Source organism: Pelophylax lessonae (assembly GCF_965119305.1).
Source record: "Pelophylax lessonae genome assembly, chromosome: 6".
Classification (NCBI taxonomy): domain Eukaryota; kingdom Metazoa; phylum Chordata; class Amphibia; order Anura; family Ranidae; genus Pelophylax; species Pelophylax lessonae.
Window position 1 is genome coordinate 49,327,528 of NC_138773.1, and position 23,140 is coordinate 49,350,667.

The window sequence follows — 23,140 nt, forward strand, 5'->3', positions numbered from 1 at the left end:
ATGCAGTGCTACAGGAACCGTTCTAATAGGAGCGACACAAGTCGCTCCGACTTAGAAAAAGGGTCCTGTACTACTTTGGGGCGACCTCGGAGCGACTTGCATAGACTTCCATTATATGAAGTCGCGGTGCACCCGACTTCACAGGTCACCCCCGAAGTCGTGCCGCTTTAGTGTGAATGCGGTCTTAGGCTTCATTCATACCAGAGATTAGGGCTGATGAAAATTGTAGCGGAAGGATTCACCGCTTACTGCACCTGATCACAGCTCTCTACACAGTCAGTGATTACATGTGGTGATCACTGACTGTTCAGAGATCCGCAAATAACTGTGGCCGCTGGTGACCTGTCAGTACAGGGAACATTGCTGGAAGCCGCAGCATGAACTGTCACTACAATTTTCACCGGCCTTAATTGAGAAATCTTCCTGTGGGAATACCTGGTCCGCTGCCAACTATAAATCAAGGGATTTCTCTTCACTTTATACCCTTTCACACAGGGCAGATCTTTTTGGACAGACTCCGCTTGCTCCCTGCTGAGCAGGCAGATGACAGGTCTGTCTCCACTCACTTTGCAGAAACAGACCGGTCAAGAGTCCCACTCTCCTCTATGCGGAGATCGGATGAAAACGGACAGCATGTTCGTTTTCATCCGTTCCCATTTGATTTGACCCACTGGACGTTTGGCAAACATTTTGCCATACGTCTGTTTTCAGCGAGTCTTGTCAGATCGGATGCCAGGCGTTTGTCCGCTGACATCCGCCTTCCCATAGAGGTCAATGGGCGGACCCGATCAGGTCCGCCTGAAAAACGGACAGGCGGACCCAATCGTGTTTCTTTAGATCTAGGTGCAGTATTACTTTTAGGGGTTATGTTAATGTTGATCTTTAGCAAACCCAGCACAGATCCTTTTATATTTCTGATGCCCAAATATGCCTCAAAAATGTTTTACACATGAACACCTGAGGTAAAACAAAGGTTTATGTAAACAGAACTACATGGGTTCAGATTTTGGGCTCTTTAGAAGAAAAGTAAAGCAGTGTCTATAAGGGATTTGCAGTGGACTGATTTAGCATTAGAATGGTGCTGGACTAGGGAACACTTGAAGGTTCTCATTAACTAGATGGTTCTTCATAATCTCCCTTCCTAGCACATCTTTGGCTTAGTGTTTTGATGGAAGCTGATACAGGTTAATAATAGGGATCTGTACTGAGAGAATATGGAGCCTGCCAATGATAACCCACTTCTAAAACCCCTGGTTGTCAGTTGCCTCTAGCCAAAATACATTAGAAGTCACTACACTGGAGCAAGCATCTTTGTTTGGGGGCAGTTAATCGGTTTATGGAAAACTGGATTTTTGTCTTACCGTAAAATCTTTTTCTCTGATGTTCATTGATGGACACAGCTTCATATATTCATTGGCCGTTGGGTTGTCCTACTCCTAGGAAGAGCAGCATAACCCAACGGTCAATGAAGATATGAAGCTGTGTCTGTCAATGAACGATAGAGAAACTAGCATTTTCAAAAGCAATGGCAGCCTAAGTACTTTCTCAGCAACGGTTATTTTTAAGTGAGAAACCCTAAGAGAATAGGCCCTACACAGAAGTTCCTCCTTCCACCCCGGCTGCCTGTGTGTTGGAGGATGTACTATATCACCTCCATTTTGTTCATGTTAATTGACTTAATGTATGCAGCACATTATAATAAAAAAAATGACAATCACTGGTCCTCCAGATTCTAAATGTTTCCTGATACAAGACGTTACCCTGCTCGATATTTGTCTTTTCATCTTTTTTTTTACCTATCTAGAAATGTTTATTGTACATAGCAAGATGCAAACTGCAGCATTTCCTATTAAGTGAACCTGTCACCAACAGGTGAGGCAGATGCCCAATCTGATGGGTGAGCCGATATACCTGAGAATGCAACCAATTGGGTCGCTAGGTTCCAATGAGATTACCAAAAGTTTGTGTTCTCATGGTCCCGTGCCACTGCCACCTACAGCATGGCAGCCTACACTTTATTCGTGTGATCAGGCTACTTTAAGGAAGAGCTGTTTGCATTAATAGGAAAAGCTGCAGATAAAAGAATCCAGTTTGTTTGATGTTAGCGAGCTTAGGGAATTTGCTTCCATCTTTATGTATATTTTATGATGTTGATTTATTATTTATTGTTCTTGAAAGATAGATGCATTCATCAGTTGTCTCTTGTAAAGTTAGGGCTCTGCTTTTTGTTGTAAAGGTGAAGGCTGATTGAGGATAGTGTGGTTAAAAAGTAAGCAGCACCAACCAATAAAACAGTTGTTAATATCCAAATAGAGGAATTACATACCAGAGTTGCTGAAATGACACATCAGGCTGTCTTCTAAGTTTGGCATTCTCAATGCTGAAATCCCGGGTTATGCCGGGTTATGCCAGGTTATGCCATGTTTTAAAGTTTTTTTATACATTGCTGTATAAATAATACTGTTTACAATATTGCTTTCATAAAAGGTCTGATTTCAAAGGGGTCAATTTACCTAAATCTGCTATTTTCATATTAAATGGCTGGACATTTTTTTTTGGTACCTGCAAGGCAATGTCATAATGTGCTAGTATACATCACATACTAGCACATTGTTAAACTTACCTTAAAACAAAGCTCTTCCAGAATCAAGATGTCAGCACTGCAGGCTTGTTTTTGTTTTCAGGTTTGTGGACTCCGGCTCTGTGACTGGCTGGAGCCAAGATGACGTCACTTTCACGCATACGCAGGGGATCTGCCGTTCACTGCACAGGCGCTGAAGAAGTGGCATGGGTGGTCGTTCCTTCAAAGCGCATGTGCCAGTGATGTCACTGGCTGCATATACAGTAAATATCTCATAAACGGTACATGTTTAGAAGATATTTACACTACCTATTGGTAAGCCTTATTATAAGCTTGCCTATAGGTAAAAGCAAGAGATGGAAGTTTACTTCCTCTGTTATAGTTTGCTAGCATTGGTGTTGGAATACCTGAACATTGACGGCAGCTGATTGGCTGCAGGTACTGTTTGACTGACAATTTTCAATGCAGTTCCTTTGCTCGTTTACACTTGCTTCAACTCTAAAGTGTTACTAAACCTAGAACCTGCATTCACTATATCTGGTCTCCCACAGTACACAGAATAAGGAAATGCAATATTTTTAGTAAATATAAACTGCTAAATACATTTAATGATCAGCAGTATATAGCAGTCTTGTGACTTCTATCAGTGTCTGGTTAACGCTTGTAAAAGGAGTTTTCCTTCTCCCCTGAACCCCTGACCCTCTGTCTGGACAGCTTCGATTGGCCATGTGCTGACCACATGCACTCTCCCAATAACAAAAAAAAAAAAGAAAACTCTCGAACAACACACACCCAACTGAGCATGTGCAAAGAACGGGATGATCAGAGAAGACAGAATCAAACAGCCTTTTTACACAATGCAGAGGATTAATCCCTTAGGTTCCACAGTGAGTATAACAAGCATGCTTTACTGCATATACAGACTGATTTTACTGTTGTGGGTTTAGTAACACTTCAACACACATAAAAGCGCCTACTTCTTCAACATTCTTTATTTTTGATGCTTATATGATGCTTTCATGAAACTTGGCAAATGCCCTGTGTGTAGGGGCCCAGTAGAACCCAGACTCAGTAGTACCCCTGTTCAGCAGATCCCCAGCTTATTGGTACTCTTGTTAAGCAGATCCCCAGATTATTATTAGTACCTTTGTTCAGCAGATCCCCAGCTTATTAGTACCCTTGTTCAGCAGATTCCCTGCTCAGTAGTACCCCCAGCTCTGCTGATGCCCTGTTCAGTAGTAACCCCCAGCTCTGCTGCTCTTCTGGTTTGCTGATCCTCCTCATTGTCTGGTCTATGCTCCCCACACCTCTTGCTATATTGCTCCCACGCTGTGCACCACGTATGACGTCTGATAGTTTCTCCTGCTCTGGTCCCCCAGCTCTGCTGATCCTGTGTGGCTCAGTCCTCTTTCTCCAGTCCCTGCTCACCATCCGCTATATTACTCCAATGTTGCTCACCTTCCTGCTGCTCGATGCCGCACACCAGATGTGACGTCTGCATCAGACATTTCCAGAATGTATACACATGAACTGGAAGTAACTGCTAATGACGTCTTTCCCGTTTGCTTGTTGGTTTCTTAGTGCATACAGGGATATCTCATACCTGCAATACCTCCAAAGCAAAGGTAATGCCAAATAGAAGCCTCTCAAAAGCTTCCGGTGCTGTTAGCATGCTTTATCATAGACTTTAATGGAGGCTTTGGAGACGCTTTGAAGCACGCAGAAAGTGACATGGGGTATAACTGTTGAAGCAAAGCAAATGCATGTTTGAACAGTACTATAAGGGAACCATTTTATTTAGTGACAGATGCTTTGATTGGCATTCAGAGTGCTTTAAAAACAGCGTGTCCATTGCTACATTTTAAGGCAAGTGTTAACAAAACCTTACAGTGTATGGCCAGCTTTAGTGAAGACCAGTGGCAGGCCTAAACTGGGAGCATTAGGGGATAGCTGTTTCCTGGCATCTAAGGATGGAAAAGACAAGACTTTCAGCCTTTCCCCTTACTCCGCAGAAGATGATCTGAGGTTAGATCTGGGTGATTGTCATCAGTTGTATCTTCTTGCATTGTAATTACGAGGCTTCACAGGGACTGAAGTCATGGTGGTTCAGCACAAAGACACAAGGCAGTTCCTGGAACCAAACATACGGAGAGTTACCCGTCTTGAAGAACTGGCTTTAAAGGAAACAGAGCTGAATTTATTTGTTGGTGCTGCTTAACTATACTGTGCTGAGTTTCTGGGGATGCTGATATGGAGGAGATGGTTTTGTATTTTCTTTTTTGTGTGTTGTATTGTCCATTTATGTCGGTCCATCATCTGAAGGGTGTGCTCTGGCGCTTATGTCCTCTACTTCTCTTTTGTCCCCTTCTTCTAGGCGCTCTCTGGTTATTGAGAAGTTTGAAGCTCTGGATATCGAGAAGCCAGAACAAATGGAGACCAATTGTTCTGCAGCTCCGACCAGTGAGGCTCGACAGGGGCGCAGCGAAAAGCGCACCTTTCCCAGGAAAAGGGTAATGTTAGGGTGATTTTTAGTGGTTAGTTATGGAGTAACACATGGCAAAGGGCTTACCAACCAAGGTAGCAGCTCGCTTGCCCAAAATTAAGGTTGACATTGATTGCATTATATAACCATCCACCTATGCAGTATGGATGACCTCTGTATGCCTCAAAGCAAGTTTTTGCACACTTTACCATTATATTTAAATGAGCATCCCATGCCAAAACCACAGGCATATATATATATATATATATATATATATATATATATATATATATATATATATATATATATATATATATATATTTTTTTTTTTTGGAACCATAACTGCCTCCACTCTTCTTGGAAGGCCTTCAACAAAATTTTGTAGACAAACTCCCCTCTACTAGCTTTTGGTACCTAAACTTGCAAATCCTCTTTTGGGATTTTTAAGGCAAAAGAGTATTTGTAAGGTTGGATATTAAAAGCTGCAAGAGAGGGGAGTTTGTCCCTTAAAGGAAGGCTGTAAGGCGATGTCCAAATATGCTTTCTCCCATATAATAGAGAAAATAGCAATGCTATCTTACATTAATCAATCATATGTGTATGTATGTGTGTGTGTATATATATATACACACACACACACACACTGAACAAAATTATAAAAGCAACACTTTTGTTTTTGCCCCATTTTTCATGAGCTGAACTCAAAGATCTAAGACTTTTTCTATGTACACGAAAGGCCTATTTCTCTCAAATATTGTTCACAAATCTGTCTAAATCTGTGTTAGTGAGCGCTTCTCCTTTGCTGAGATAATCCATCCACCTCACAGGTGTGGCATATCAAGATGCTGATTAGACAGCATGATTATTTCACAGGTGTACCTTAGGCTGGCCAAAATAAAGGCCACTCTAAAATGTGCAGTTTTACTGTATTGGGGGAAAGGGGGTCCGAAAACCAGTCAGTATCTGGCGTGACCACCATTTGTCTCACACAGTGCCACACAACTCCTTCGCTAAGAGTTGATTAGGTTGGTTTTTGTGGCCTGTGGAATGTTGGTCCACTCTTCAATGGCTATGCGAAGTTGCTGGACATTGTCAGGACCTGGAACACGCTGTCATATACGCCGATCCAGAGCATCCCAAACATGCTCAATGGGTGACATGTCCGATGAGTATGCTGGCCATGCAAGAACTGGGATGTTTTCAGCTTCCAGGAATTGTGTACAGATCCTTGCAACAAGGGGCCATGCATTATCATGCTGCAACATGAGGTGATGGTCATGAATGAATGGCACAACAATGGGCCTCAGGATCCCGTCACGGTATCTCTGTGCATTCAAAATGCCATCAATAAAATGCACCTGGGTTCATTGTCCATAACATACGTCTCCCCATACCATAACCCCACCGCTGTATGCCATCTGCCCTGTACAGTGAAAACCGGAATTCAACCGTGAAGAGAACACCTCTCCAAAGTGCCAGACGCCATCGATTGTGAGCATTTGCCCATGCAAGGTGGTTACAACGATGAACTGCAGTCAGGTCGAGACCCCAATGAGGACGACGAGCATGCAGATGAGCTTCCCTGAGAAGGTTTCTGACAGTTTATGCAGAAATTCTTTGGTTATGCAAACCGAATGTTGCAGCAGCTGTCCGGGTGGCTGGTCTCAGACTATCTTGGAGGTGAATATGTTGGATGTGGAGGTCCTGGGCTGGTGTGGTTACACGTGGTCTGCGGTTGTGAGGCCGGTTGTATGTACTGCCAAATTCTCTGAAACGCCTTTGGTAGAGAAATTAACATTCAATTCACGGGCAACAGCTCTGGTGGACATTCCTGCAGTCAGCATGCCAATTGCACGCTCTCTCAAAATTTGCGACATCTGTGGCATTGTGCTGTGTGATAAAACTGCACATTTTAGAGTGGACTTTTATTGTGGCCAGCCTAAGGCACACCTGTGCAATAATCATGCTGTCTAATCAGCATCTTGATATGCCACACCTGTGAGGTGGATGGATTATCTCGGCAAAGGAGAAGCGCTCACTAACACAGATTTGGACAGATTTGTGAACAATATTTGAGAGAAATGGGCCTTTGGTGTACACAGAAAAAGACTTCGATCTTTGAGTTCAGCTCATGAAAAATGGGGGCAAAAACAAGTGTTGAGTTTATAATTTTGTTCAGTGTGTGTGTGTGTATGTGTGTGTGTATATATATATATATATATATATACTCATACACACAAATATACGTCCACAGTTTTCCCTGAACAAAGTCGTGATGAAGAAACACATCAGACCCTTGCTGTACGTCAAATGGAAGGGAAGCAATATGGACGTGTGATGGAGGAGCGGTCGGGTGAGTTGCTGATTCCATTTTCCTGGCTATGCTTGGCCAGTCACTGTAGTGACTTTATGTAATGTGAAGGCTATAAAGATTTTTGGGCTTGTGAGTGCAGTTTTAGAAAGATGGGAAATAAATGGTGTTTTTAACATACTACACAATTGGAGTTACAACAATTATGAACAAAATTGTTGTATATGAACAAGTTGGTCTCAAGAGTCCCGATTGTGGAGTGGATCTATTAAAGAGATAATGTGCATTATGCCAAATATGAGAATTTGAGGCAATATAATCCGGTGAGTGTCCTACTGGGAGCTGGTGACACTTTAGCACGTGGTGAAAAGTTTGCACATTATTGAGAAGATTCTCACAGGGTTCATCAGGACTTATAAACAGTGGACTTAAATCTAAATCTTTATAGCCTTAACACTGCATAAAGTCACCGGTGTCAAACATAGCTAGGAAGATGGAATCGGTGTCTCAACTGACCGCACCTTCGTCGCACCACCATCACTTCTGGAGCGTCACTTCCGGTAGACTGTATTGCATCACTTTCGGTTGCCATGCAGCCATGTTCTGGCACGATTCATCATCACGGCTTTGTCCAGGGAAACGGTGGACTTATATTTGTATACATATATACAATCTTCTACACAAGGGTAACTCTGGGTGATTTTTCTTTCTTGTTATTATAAATTTCTTTGGACTATTACATTTTTGTTTTTTTATATCACGAATTGATTCATGTAACACAGCGCTGCTATTTTCTCTATTATGAGAGAAAGTGTATTTGGATTATATGGTACTTTTGCCTTTTAAAGAGACATCAGTCTAGATAAAGGTAAATCAGCACTGTGTTTTATAGAATCTGTGATGCAGAGGTACAATTGTCGGCCATTGGGTGGGGTGCACAATCATTCTATTTGGTTATATAAGGAGACATCGGCTTATTCAGCAGAGCTCTCTGTTGCTGATGCATTTGATATTTCGGTTCTAACACATGGTTTGTATTGATGTTTGTGTTTTGATGTTTTCCTTGACAACCACGACTTTTAAGACCTATGGGTAACTTTACAAGTCAGCATAAGTAAATTCCTGACATGTCCCAATCTAAAGCAAAATTAGAACTTTATGATTCGTAGGCAGTTTTTTAGTGACGTGCCGAGGCCTCAAAAGAGCACCTTGGGAGAATGATGTAACAGAAGAAAACAAAACGAGGCAGCAGAGCATGTTTCCAGCACCTAAAATATTAGTGCTCACCTTTTGGATATAGCCAGGAAGAGATATACAGTATGTGTAACCATGGCAAGTTAGCTTGTGGATAAATTATTGCCGCTGAAGAATTTGTCATCCTTTTGCTAAAGCCAAGAAAAAGCATTTCCATTGTCTCCCCTCCCCCAGTCATCACTCACTCAAGACTGTTCAGCGTAACTTTCTGCCAAGTCACAGGGTGAGAGACTGCAGCAGGGGAATTGATCTGTGTTAGACAGCCTGTATACACCCAGTTAGGATTTTACAATGCAGGCACGCCTGCTACATCCCTGTGCCAGCATCTTGGTTCAGGATTTAGGTGCTGGCCTTGTATGGTGGAATATGATGTAGGTATTGTCGGCAGAGTACTGCGTTGCAGTAACACCTCATGCACTAAACATAAAAAAATACATTTGAGGCTAGTTTTGTTTGAAAACTTCATTTTACAAGGGGACTGAGATCCCCAGATGCACAGAATCCATTTTATAGCTCCAGGCCTGTATTTGCACTCTACATAACACAAGTTTTATCTCTGTATCTTTGTAAACAGGATGAGACCGGGGTGTCCTCCATTCCAGATGTTTCTGCCTCTCATATGTCATCATATCGAAGAGCAAAATCCCTGGATCGCAGGTCTACAGAGTCCTCCATGACGGTAAGGCAAAAAGTTCCGACTCTGCAGCTTTTAATCTAACGATTCTATAAGCACAAATGGTTTTATCCAGTAAAATGATCTCCTAATTCTTTTAAGGTTGTTACATTACTGAGGAATTATGAGAAGTCTTTCAGGTGTATGTCAGGGCAAAAAAAAAAAAAAATAATCGTTACATCTCTACAATTACATGATCAAAAATACCTGTTGGTCTGCTAGAAATCCAACAAGCTCCTAATTTTCTGTTTGAGCAAACAACATGGCGCCTCTACTGCACCGAAAGGCCAAGCAGTGTTGTCAGCCCTGTTCAGTCCTCCCCTGCTGGACTACAGAACACCCTACTATTTTACTGAGGCTTGACAACACTGCTTTGAATTTCACTGCCGTTGAAGCAGCATTGTCAACAAGGATGTTAGGAGCTCACTAATTGAAAGGCTCACCAAGTAATTTTTGGTTTTAAAGAGAAAAAAATAAATTGAGAAATATGTGTATTGTGGAGATGTACTGATTTGTTTTTTGTTTTTTTATTTTGGCCAGACATACACTTTAAAGCTGAACTTGGGGAATTAGACAGCATTTACTCTTGCGGTGGGCCCCCCTGCACTGCAAGGAATACATGCCTGTTTATTCTAGGCGTGCAGGGATAAGGTGTTTTGCTTACCCTTTTCTTCTGGTAGGCTTCAGCACTTTTCTACCCAAAGCTCCAGACTGTGCATGTAAAGGGGGGGGGGGGGGTCCCATCCCTCCCTCCCTCCCCCCTCCCTCATCCCATCCCACTCGATGAGAGTGCCTTAGAGAGGATGCAATAAGGTCAAAACCCTTCAGCATGCACCTCCCCCTAAATACATAGCTGAGCCCAATCTTGATCCAGCGACGTGCCAAAAAGGCGGGGCTCTCTCGCTCCTCATTGGCTCAGATACAGCAGCAGGAGTCTTTTGCTGCTGTCGGTGACAAGGAAGCAGGGGGTGGGGCCGAGCTCTGCTTGCTTTCTGTTATGGACACACAGAGCAGGGTTCAGGAGCTCGCTCGCACGAGTGCCCCCACAGGGGGGGGGGGGGCATTTGGTGGACGGAAGGAGCCAGTAGCAGGGCGCCCAAGAAGAGGAGGAACGGGGCTGCTCTGTGCAAAACCATTGCACAGAACAGAAAGTATGACATGTCTGTTATAATAATAATAATAATCAAAAATAAAATTTACCTTTACAAGAACTTCATGCCAGCCATGCAAGGATCACATGTCGATCACCGGTTCAGCAGGGACTGGCCAAGATTCAATTCATCTATGGGCTGGCTGGTTGTACTGAAGTCGATCCATCGCTTGTCTTCAGTACAAGCAGCCTCTCATATTTTTTCCATGCGATCACTGCCAGCGGCAATGATCATTGTGTTCTGCCAGCAGGAAAGGCTCCCCGCTGGCTTGCTTTACAAAAACAGTGTAATACAAACACCTTTCTTCTTCATCCTGCAAGTGTGTGTGTGTGTGTGTGTATGATTGTGGGGGGGGGTGGTACGATTGGATGTAAGATCTACAGGTTTCATAGACCTCCGTATTACGGTCGCATCTCCGCCTCTCCCTCCTCCCCCCCTCCTCTTGGCCATTCACAAAAGGAAGCTTAGGCTGTGTGTTTTGTGAATGGCTAGGTGGGGAGGGAGATGGGTGGAGTAAACAGGAACATTTGCGGGAAAAAGAGGAAAGCAAACATTACGTCATTTGGCTTTAGAGGAAATGGAGTGTTCAATCCGTTTCAACTCTGGTAAGCTTATTGTGCCCATAGTTGAGCCTCATACACTCAATGAGAATATTGAATGAATTTTTTTTTTTTTTTGGATGTTAGTATCATATTAAAAACCAATAGGTTACTATGGTTACGAGAATTTGCGTACGAAAGAATACAACTTCGGAAGTATTGTTTTGTATTGTATTGTAATGTACTCGTTAGTTTCTGCACACACTATTTTTTCGTACAAATAACATACTACCGTATATACTCACAAGTATAAGCCGACTCGAGTATAAGCCGAGGCCCCTACTTTTACCACAAAAAGATGGAAAAAATGATTGACTCGAATATAAGCCTAGGGTGAGAATGCAGTGTGGCTGGCATGGTACAGGAGAATGCAGGGTGGCTGGCATGGTACAGGGGAATGCAGGGTGGCTGGCATGGTACAGGGGAATGCAGGGTGGCTGGCATGGTACAGGAGAATGCAGTGTGGCTGGCATGGTACAGGAGAATGCAGTGTGGCTGGCATGGTACAGGAGAATGTAGTGTGGCTGGCATGGTACAGGAGAATGCAGGGTCGCTGGCATGGTACAAGAGAATGCAGTGTGGCTGGCATGGTACAGGAGAATGCAGGGTGGCTGGCATGGTACAGGAGAATGTAGTGTGGCTGGCATGGTACAGGAGAATGCAGGGTGGCTGGCAGGGTACAAGAGAATGCAGTGTGGCTGGCATGGTACAGGAGAATGCAGTGTGGCTGGCATGGTACAGGAGAATGTAGGGTGGCAAGCATGGTACAAGAGGATGCGGGGTTGCGGGCATACTAGTGCGGCTGTGTTTCACTTACCTGTTCCAGAGGCGCCTTCATTTTAAAAATGGCGCTGCCACGTCATTGCGCACGCGCCGCCGCCGCTTGGGAAAGCTGGTTTGGCTATTCCCGGCCTGTCCCGAGTGGCGGCGCATGCGCGGTGACATGTATACGCCGGGCGGCGCCATTTTTAAATCTTAAACATGTCGGAGCGGCCGGGAACTTTTTTTTTTTTTTTTGACTCGAGTATAAGCTGAGGGGGACGTTTTCAGCACAAAAAAATGTGCTGAAAAACTCGGCTTATACTCGAGTATATACGGTAACTACATGAAAATCATTTGTTCTCTTCTCTTACGAGAACATTTTTCATGTTTGTGTCCCTTTTGGATAATTTTTGCCAGAACTGTTGTGATCAGCTCTCGAAAGCTGTGTATCAGATCAGATTACTGGACGATCGCTCCGAAAGCGGTATTATTCGTCTGATTTTTTCATCATGTGTACTAGGCATTAGGGTTTAATAATGGTGAGCCACACAGCTATTCCCAATAAGTATTACAGGTAAATATGTGCCACAGTAATTTTCTTATCCGTGTCATCCATTTTGTCACCATATATACTCCAGCCAACGATAGTCATGTAATCATTCACATGGAAAAGGTTCTGACCAGGTCAGTCAAAGACACAACCCCTCGGAGGTGGCACTTTTACACATAAATGTCTTACTTAAAGTCTGGTTTGTGAACTGCGCAGTTAAGACAAAGCACAAAGTAGCAGCCTTGTAGCCGATAAGATGCCTTCTGACACCTCTCCTAGGAATCGCTGGGATGTCTTCTCAGGTTGCAGGCATTGGCAGCTGTTCTCAGAATGTCACATTGTGTCTCGTATTGGAATAGGCGCAGAATGGATGGGACACTTTGTTTGGCGATGGGGCTTCTGTCTTTATGTGCAGATATGTTTGGCACGTCTAGCTCAGAACAGCAGGACCCCTGTCTCACAAATAGCTGGCACGCTGCGCTCGCAGGCGCCTTTGGAGATGTCTCTGCATTCGGACCCCCGTCTTAATTTAAATTGGAAACCTGACTCGAACTCAAACTTTATCAGGGGTTAACGGATGGCAAAAACAAATTCTTCTGCTTTCTGTAGCCCCCTGCTCGTTCCTTAATGTATTTTAGTACTTTGTAGATAGGGGAGTTATTCTGGTGGTCTGGTCATATGACTGGCATCAGTGTATAAGAAGCTGATGTGACCCTCGCGCGCTCAGCGGGGTAGACGATCACCATCCAGCTATGAAGCTGGAGAGAAGAGAAAAGGTTTGTAGTTTTAGACACCAGGAGGAAAGGGCCCCTCTGCACTATAGCTGTGAGTCTGTTGCACTGCCTTCGAAAGGCCTTCCAGAAATGCTTTAATGAATTATCCATGCCAAGTGATTGATCTTTCTGCGACTGACAAATTCAATTTTCTTTCTCTTCAAGTTTGTCTTGCTGTAGATCCCTAGTGTGTCTAGTACTGTATTTGTCACTTTTCATTACACATTATAATTATTTGATTTAAAAAAAAGAGGCAAGGACTTAGTAATTTTCTGTGTAAATGTGTCTGAGCCGGTATAATGAAGATAACTGCTGTTTAATATTTTTTTTTTTCTGCAGCCGGACCTCCTGAACTTCAAGAAGGGCTGGTTGACCAAACAGTACCCAGATGGGCAGGTGAGTGGAACTGCACTGGTAGGGTCAAAGCGAGGCTGGGTTAGTCTGTGGAACTTTCTGTACACGTGGTGCATTGTGTCTGACAGGGTGAAAAGTTGCATAACATTAGGAGCCTCAAAACTCCTGAGATTTGTCCAGTCCCGGTCATTTAGCTTATATCTGAAATAAGATTTGTCTAGCCCTGGCCTTTGTTTTTTTCCATAACTGAGATTGGTCTAGCCTTTGCATATGGTTCATTTTAGGACTGCGATGTGTCCAGCTAGATTTATTCCAGTACTGAGATTTGTCCGTCTTAACCCTTGGTGTATTTTATCACTACGATATATCCAGCCCTGACTTTTGGATTATTCCAACATTGAGATTTCTTTAGCCTTTGGTTTATTCCAACATTGAGATTGGGCCAGCCCATGCATATGGTTCATTCCAGGACTGAGATGTGTGCAGCTACGGTCTTAGATTTATTTCATTCCAGGAGTAAGATGCATCCAACTCGGGCCTTCGATTTATTCCAGTACTGAGATTTGTCCGGCTTGACAATTGGTGTATTCCATCACTGAGATATATCCAGCCCTGGCCTTTGGATTATCCCAACATTGAGATTTTTCCAGCTCCGGCCTTTGGTTTATTCCAGAATTGACGTTGGTCCAGCCCTTGCATTCGGTTCATTCCAGGACTGAGATTTCTCCAGCCCCGACCTCTGGTTTATTCCATCACTGAGATTTCTCCAGCTCTGGCCTTTGGTTTATTCCATCACTAAGATTTCTCCGTGCCTTCCATTGGGTGTATTCCATCACTGAGATTTCTCCGTGCCTTCCATTGGGTGTATTCCATCACTGAGATTTCTCCAGCTCTGGCCTTTGGTTTATTCCATCACTAAGATTTCTCCGTGCCTTCCATTGGGTGTATTCCATCACTGAGATTTCTCCAGCCCCGGTCTTTGGTTTATTCCATCACTGAGATTTCTCCGTCCCTGCCATTGGGTGTATTCCATCACTGAGATTTCTCCAGCCCTGGCCTTTGGTTTATTCCACAACTGAGATTTCCCTGGTCCTGGCCTTTGGTTTAGTCCAGGACTGAGCAAGCTGCAGTCTTTTGTTGTGGAGGAGCTACAACTCCCAACGTTTCCTGCTTGTCTGTTCTGAACTTACCTAATGATTGGAATGTGAAACCCATTACAAAGTCATTAAACTATTTTCAAGTTTGTTTTCTCTTTAAAGGAATTCTCAGTGGAGTCTGTACTGATTGTACAGTCGGACAGTCTAATCCTTGCCTTGTTTATTAACTGTCACAAGAATAGAGTTATTCTGTATAGCAGGCAGTACAGCTTTTTCTTTTTCTACACTGTTTGAGCTGTGATGTGTATGCTAGTAGCCAAAGACAGGTTCTCCTGTGCCGCAGTGTTTGTTCATCAGCTCCCGTCTGCGCAGAGTGGGCTTGTTGTGATGTGAGCTGAAAGTTATGCAGGCGCAGTGTTTACAAGCACAGTTGGCAGGGGAGGAGTGCTTACATCATGACCCTAATTCATCTGCCAGCTGCGCCCCTCCTGGGTCTGCGGGATATTGGGAGAAGGGTAGGAAGAGAAGCGCTTGGGGTTTGGTTACAGAAGCAGACGCTCACAGATGGATTTAGCACTTGCTGGAAATGAATCGCACAGGAGCAGCAGTACTATTTATTTTGGAGGGGTTGGGTATCCTGTGACCTCGGCTTCCTCTCTTTCTCTTACTCAATAGTGCCCCATTGTTCAGTGACACCGTTTAATGCATTTATAGTGTAAATGCCTGTTTTGGAGGCAGTTGTGTTTTATTCATCGAGGACCTATAGTCTATTTATACACACACACACTTTGGATCTTTCCATCCCTTTCAGTCACAGTGACAATAGTCTCCAGGACAAATAAAAATGGGGAATCTCTCTAGCAGGGGCACAAAAAAATAAAATAAAAACTGACAGGGGTTCTAATTCTCACCACTTTATCCTAAACTAAACAATGAGAAACACTTTAAAGCAAAGGTACTCGGGTCTAGTTACACATTCGGCTGGGGGACTGTAAAAACAAGTGGTTGATCTGCCGGGTTTGCCGACCCTGACCGCTTAACTGCAAGTTAGCAGGGCCAGCTGCAAAGGTTGCAGAATGGAGAAAATGATACCATTACATGCCACCACCTGTGTTTGGCAGGCAGCACTGCTGGCATACAGGACCCATTAAAGTGCATGGGACTACAACCACTTTAAAACAGCACATAATGCATGCAATTTCACCGCAAGCTGTGAATAGTGGTGGAAAGTCAACATATTGTGTATTGATAAATAAAATCAGTGCAATCTAATGCAATCAAATTAAATAAAAATAATATGACAAATAGTTAACAAAATAGTGATGATAAACCACCTCAAAGCCGCTTACACTCATACAGCGTTTTCACTTCACACTAAAACCTATAATACTCCAAAAAAAAAAAAAAGAAAATGTGTTGCGCCAAAAGGTATATAATAACATTAATCAATCAATAAATCAAACAGTGAAGTTCATGAAACAACAGTGCCTTTCTAAAATTCTTCCTCTGTAAATAATTCCACCATGCAGTGCAGATAACTACAAAGTGCTCGTGCTGGGTTAAATTTTAGGCCTCATGCACACGGGACGTTTTTACAGTGGCACTTTTTGGCGTCAGACTTTTTTTTTTTTCTACAGCCAATAAGCTCCCCAGCATGTTATCCTATGTGTTATCCCATGTATACATAGGCTTTTATTAGGAGTTTTCTGGCTGGAAAAACCCCCAGAGTGGGTTTTAAGAGGCTTTTTTTAGCTGTAAAAACGTGGCTATTCAGCATTTATCAACGTTTTCGAGACATACGATTTTGTGGGAAAATACAGTAGTTTTACTAATAAAAAAACCCGCTACAGCTGAAAAAAGCTAAACGCTGAAAAACGCTACTGCAAAAAAGCTGAAAAACTCCTTCTACAGCTTTCTACTGACGTTTTGATAACGTCCAGTGTGCATGAGGCCTTATAGTGCTGGTTATTGCCTTCACCTGTGCACACGGCTGCTCGCCTTGTGATCTGATCCCTGGGTTACCAGTAGGTCAGATAAAGCAGCCCCCCCCCCCCCCCTAGAGATATAGAACACCTGGGATGCTGCTGGTTTCCTTCCACCTTTATCTCCCTCCACTTGGCTCCACAGAGCCTCGATGACACTCCTCGGAATATATAGGGAACAAAAAATTGACACCATCTCATGCTCTCTGTTGAATCTAGTTTATTGAACCATAAAAAACAGGTAAAAACTCACAAGAATGGGACTTTAACAGTGCGAGATGGACGGGCTTTACAAATGGTTCCTTTCTCCCTCTCCTGAGCGAGATCGCAAGTGACCGGCGGACATCGGAGCCACCGGTCATGCGCGGGGATGTTAGTGAACGAGCGTGGGCGGGAGCGTGCCGCCGGCGGCGCGCGCTCACCCCCTACAGGCTCGTGGGCGAGTGACGTACCCATACGTCACTTTGCCCAGGAGGGGCTGACCGCCGGTGTATATAGTCGTGCGGCGGTCGGCTAGTGGTTAACGCAAGAAAAGCTCAAGAAAAATGCATCCCATTAAATTCTATGTATGTCTTCCCACTGGTCCCTTGCACTTCCATCGTGGTGTTAAAAACTTGCTTGCTGCATTTTTGGTTAAAACAAATAGCGCATCAATAACACACCTGTGTCACATTTTTTATGCTGCCTTTGAGTCACATGACTTGAAAAACACACCATAAGCACAATAAAATCGTGTTTAAAATGATTTGCGTTTTCGTCGCCATTATCTGCAAAATACTGGAAACACCATTTTCGGCCAATATGTTTCAGCCGCCGAAATTTTGGTGCCTCTCTAATTTTTATTATTTAAGATGGCATATGACAAGATGTCCCCTCATTAATTTCCCTCTGATGGCAACCAGCTGACCTCATCCTCCGCTACCTGAAGATATGAGATCGCTGTGTGATCCACTTTATAAATGTCTGAATCAGATGACTGTCCTCTAGTGTCTGAGAGTACATTGATTCCAGTCTCTTTTCTGGCTTGCTGAATACAATATGCTCCTTATCTGGCTGTAATATCAGCAGCTCAAGGAGGCTAAGTAATTACAGTGAAATACAGATCTGCCTCTAGTGGCTATTTTATAAACCCGTATGTGTAGTACGGCAGTGGAAATATTAAACAGCATCAATAATTAACACTAAAATAGTTTGATGTCCTTTCTCCACTGAGCAGCCAGAGAAGTTATGTAACTTAAAGTGTGACTTTTCTGTGAGAAATGGAGGCACCCGATCCAAATGTAGATCAATCTCATAGTCAAGATATAAGCTATATTGCCGTATACAAGGGTGCTCTGGTTGGCATCTAACAATCTAGGGGGTGCATTGCTTAATTGCTTTAACCACTTCAATACCGGGCACTTTTCCCCCTTCCCACCCAGGCCAATTTATAGCTTTTAGCGCTGTTGCATTTTGAATGACAAGGTACAGTGTTGCGCAGCCATGCAACACTGTACCTACACCAAATTTATGTCATTTTCCCCCCACAAATAGAGCTTTCTTTTGGTGGTATTTGATCACCGCAATTTTTTTTTCTTTTTTTGCTAAACAAATAAAAAAAGACTGAAAAGTTTGGAAAAAAAGTTTTTTTGTTTATGGTATAAAATTTTGTAAATAGATACGTTTTTTTCATGCACTGAGGAGGCACTGATGGGGTGGCACTAATATGCAGCACTGATAGGCAGCATTTGTGGCCACTGATAGGCAGCACTGATAGGGGGCACTGGTGGGCACTGATAGGGGGCACTGGTGGGCACTGATAGGTGGCACTGATAGGCGACACTGATGGGCATTTGATGGGCGACACTGATAGGGGGCACTGGTGGGCAATAATGGCCACTGATGGGGAGGGCACTGATAGATGGCAATGATGGGCACTGGTGGGCAGCACTGATGGGGAGGACACTGGTGGGCAGCACTGATGGGGAGGGCACTGGCGGGCTCCCTGAGCCCTGATTGCCATCCCTGGTGGGCATCCCTGGTGGTTCTAGTGGCAGTGGTTAGTGGTCAGTAGGCTCTTTACCAAGATCAGAGATGCGGTGTGTCAGAGTAAGGGGGCGCGCAGAGCGCATTATCCTGCCGCCGATATATGACGGCGTGTAAGGATAATACAACCACCTTTCCGCCATCAATTCCCTATAGGGTGGGTGGGAAGTGGTTAAAGTTCACCTTTCTGAACGCGATTTCCTGACACCAAAAGAAAAAAGGGGACATCGTGTGTGTATGTGTGGTCTCTTCCCTCCAATCAGCTCTCAGACCTCGCCTCACTGATCTCTGCAGTGTGTAATTTCAGCTCTTCGCCCTTTTTTTTCTGAGCTTTCACTGAAGCTTTATAAATTTAGCATTTAGATGAAGAGAAGACTCCAGATGAACAGGTACAACTTATATAGGAGGATTAGTTTCATCTCTTTGTATCACTGGATGCTAGTTACTTCACTGGGTATATGTAAGGGTTCACAACCACTTTTAAGTTTCCATTTTGAGGCCATGCTTTGATGGGAACCTGTGCCTGTGTAACACCACCACGTGATGCTGCAGTTCTAGCCAGGCAGGCGCAAATGGCGAAAACACTAATTTGAGGAAGGGTGCGGCAGTGTTGTGTCCTGCTGGAAGGAGGGGATGACATACACCTCCAGATATTGGCATTAAAGTTAGAATATTGTGAATTATAGAATTAAAGACAACTACTTAGATTTACCTGTGATGCTGCGGTTTGTTTGTTTTTTGTTATATTTAGCCCATAGTTCTTCATTAATGTGCATAATGTTCTCTAATTTCTGTATTCTTCTGCTGCATGTTTTCTAGTGGAAGAAGCATTGGTTTGTGCTGACAGACCAGAATCTGAGGTATTACAGGGACTCCGTGGCAGAGGAGGTGAGTAAACTTTGCTTCCCAGTCTGTCGTTTTCTCACTCAGTTACTGGAATCCTCTTACATTCTTTGCTCCAACAGGCAGCCGACTTGGATGGGGAGATTGACTTGTCAACTTGTTACGATGTCACAGAGTTTCCAGTGCAGAGGAATTATGGATTTCAAATTCATGTAAGAAACATTATGACTAAAATAATACAACACTGTTCTTCTTTAGTCTTTTCCTCTTAAAACCTCATCAGTTCTGTCTACATACAGTTGTTGGGTGTTTACATACCCTGGCAGAATTTATGATTTCTTGGCCATTTTTCAGAGAATATTAATTTTAACACAAAAACTTTTCTTTCACTCATGGTTAGTGTTTGGCTGAAGCCATTTATTATCAATCAACTGTGTTTTCTCTTTTTAAATCTTAATGACAACAGAAACTACCCAAATGACCCTGATCAAAAGTTTACATACCCCAGTTCTTAATACCGTGTATTGCCCCCTTTAACATCATTGACAGCTTGAAGTCTTTAGTGGTATTTGTGGATGAGGCTCTTTATCTTCTCAGATGGTAAAGCTGCCCGTTCTTCCTGGCATAAAGCCTCTAGTTCCTGTAAATTCTTGGGCTGTCTTCCATGAACGGCATGTTTGAGATCTCCCCAGAGTGGCTCAATGATATTGAGGTCAGGAGACTGAGATGGCCACTCCAGAACCTTCACTTTATTCTGCTGTAGCCAATGACAGGCCAGCTTGGCCTTGTGTTTAGGATCATTGTCATGTTGGAATGTCCAAGTACGTCTCATGCGCATCTTCTGGGCTGATGAATGCAAATATTCCTTCAGCATTTTTTAATAACATACTGCATTCATCTTGCCATAAATTCTGACCAAATTTCCTGTGCCTTTGTAGCTCACACATCCCCAAAACATCAGCGACCCACCTCCGTGTTTCACAGTAGGAATGGTCTACCTTTCATCATAGGCCTTGTTGACTCCTCTCCAAATGTAGCATTCATGGTTGTGGCCAAAAAGCTCAATTTTGCTCTCATCACTCCAAATGACTTTGTGCCGGAAGGTTTGAGGCTTGTCTCTGTGCTGTTTGGCATATGGTAAGCGGGATACTTTGTGACATTTGTGTAGTAATGGCTTTCTTCTGGCGACTCGACCATGCAGCCCATCTTTCTTCAAGTGCATCCTTATTGTGCATCTTGAAACAACCACACCCCATGTTTTCAGAGAGTCCTGTATTTCACCTCAAGTTATTTGTGGGTTTTTCTTTGCATCCCGAACAATTTTCCTGGCAGTTGTGGCTGAAATTTTACTTGGCCTACCTGACGGGGGTTTGGTTTCAACAGAATCCCTCATTTTCCACTTCTTGATTAGAATTTCAACACTGCTGATTGGCATTCTCAATTCCTTGGATATCTTTTTATATCCCTTTCCTGTTTTATACAGTTCAACTACCTTTTCCCGCAGATCCTTTGACAATTCTTTTGCTTTCCCCATGACTCAGAATCCAGAAACGTCAGTGCAGCACTGGATGAAAGATGCAAGGGTCTGTCAGGAGTCCAGAAACTCATTGACATTTTATACACACACACTAATTACAAGCAAACAGATCACAGGTGAGGATGGTTACCTTTTAATAGCCATTCAAAGTCCTTTGTGTCAACTTGTGTGCATGTTATCAGGCCAAAATCACCAGGGTGTGTAAACTTTTAATCGGGGTCATTTGGGTAGTTTCTGTTGTCATTATGATTTAAAAAGTGTAAACCATTGATTGATAATAAATGGCTTCAGCCAAACACTAACCATGAGTGAAAGAAACGTTTTTGTGTTATCATTCATATTCTCGGAAAAATGGCCAAGAAATCATCAATTCTGCCAGGGTCTGTAAACTTATGAGCACAACTGTATACCTTGTATGGACAAAAATATGTGGATACTCCACCAAATGATCAAGTTCAGGTGTTCCGGTGAAGGGCACTGCTAAAACTAGAGCATACATAGACAAATTAGACAATTGTGCTCTACCAACCTTTTGGTAACCATTTCTGTTCCAACATGACTGTACCTCTGTGTACGAAGCCAGCTCCGTGAAGACCTGATTTGATGAGTTTAGAGTGGAGGAACTGGAGTGTCCTGCACAGAGCCCTGACCTCAACCCACTGAACACCTTTGGGATGAATTGGAATGAGCCAGGTCTTTTCATCCAACATAGAGATGGTTTGATGAGTTTGGTGTGGAGGAACTTTAGTGTCCTGCACAAAGCCCTGACCTCAACCCTACCAAATGTCTTTGGGATGAATTGGAATGAGCCAGGGCCTCTTATCAAACATCTCCGGAATGGCGTGGCCTGCATAGCGGCCTCAACCCTACTGAACACCTTTCGTATAAAATGGAACACCGATTGTGAAGCAGGTTGTCTGATCTAACATCAGTACCTGACTTCGCCTATGTTCTTTTGGCTGAATGGGCAAAACATTCCGAAAGTCTTGTGGAAAGACTTCCCAGAAGAGTGGAGGCTGTAGTAGGGGGAAGAGGGTAATTTTTTTTTTTTCTTTTTTATTAGTGATTTGGGAATGGCATGTCCAACAAGCTTGTATAGGTGTGGTGGTCAGATGTTCACAGGTTGTTGATAAAGTATCTAGGAATATTTGTGGTCATCCTTTGGCATTCGATCCCAGAGAATTTCTTCCTGCACTGCATGTGTGTGTGTGACAGGTTCACTTTATGACGATCTGTGGGTTAGGTATGTCAGAAGGAGGCAATATTGAAATTCTGAACTTTGTTTTGTTCAGACTAAAGAAGGGGAGTTCATTCTGTCTGCAATGACTTCAGGCATCCGAAGGAACTGGATACAGACCATCATGAAGCATGTTCGACCCAACACAGCCCCTGACGTCACCAGGTGAGTCACCCAAGTAATGTCTCTTCACCATTGCCGCATTGCTTTGAGGACACCCTTTTTAGCCCTAAGCAGATGCAGTATTGGCCTTTATTAATACTCTCTTCCTCTTCCTCTGCATTCCTTTATAAATCTCCCGCTCCTCTTCCTGTTCTCATTCCTCCATCTCTTTAATTTCCATGCTAACCGCAGGAAAGGCTTCTCTCTGAAATTGTCTGTGCTGAAGCCCAGGTTGGAAAGCTGTGTTCTCTCCTGTATAAACGTCTTGTGGTTTGTATTCTCTGTGATTCCCTGCATGCTTTGCTTCTGTGGCTAGAGTTTTTGCAGTGTGTCTGCCGCCCGGCAGAGTGGGGGCAGCCAGATCATATTGGAAAGCAGCCTTGTCCGTTCACTAGGATCCGTTGACAGCCCAGGGATCTGAACAGTGCTAAGATTTACTGCAGCTAATCAGAGGGGCTTTGAGCACTCCAGTCTAAGGCCTGTCGCACGTGACTATATTGTTTTCACAAAGGATCTCGCTGACCACAAGATCTTGCGTAAAGAGTTGTCTGAACTCCTAAACTGGCATACACCCCATATATACATATTCATAAAAACTGAGATGCTCACATCATGCGCCAACGCTACATAAATGACTCATTCAGGGCCAATATGTAAACTATAGTGATCCCACTGATATTACATACTATTGTTTTATAGTCCTGAACGAGTCATTCATGTGGGGCGGCAGCTTATGCACAGAATGACCTCAACGTCCAGTCGTTATA

General features: G+C 43.5%; 1 protein-coding gene across 6 annotated transcripts in view; it reads left to right on the plus strand.

Annotated features, from left to right (window-relative positions):
• MPRIP (myosin phosphatase Rho interacting protein) overlaps positions 1-23,140 on the plus strand; it is a 312,245-nt gene that overhangs the window by 207,200 nt on the left and 81,905 nt on the right. For 4 of the 6 annotated variants that reach the window (XM_082259997.1, XM_082260001.1, XM_082259999.1 and 1 more), the window contains exons 8-13: positions 4,956-5,091; positions 9,203-9,307; positions 13,476-13,532; positions 19,414-19,482; positions 19,560-19,649; positions 22,267-22,376. In XM_082259997.1, coding sequence (XP_082116123.1) covers positions 4,956-5,091; positions 9,203-9,307; positions 13,476-13,532; positions 19,414-19,482; positions 19,560-19,649; positions 22,267-22,376 — 567 coding nt within the window. Of the gene's footprint in view, positions 1-4,955; positions 5,092-9,202; positions 9,308-13,475; positions 13,533-19,413; positions 19,483-19,559; positions 19,650-22,266; positions 22,377-22,565; positions 22,605-23,140 lie in introns of all 6 variants that reach the window. The other 2 variants (XM_082259996.1, XM_082259998.1) reach the window with 1 other exon arrangement.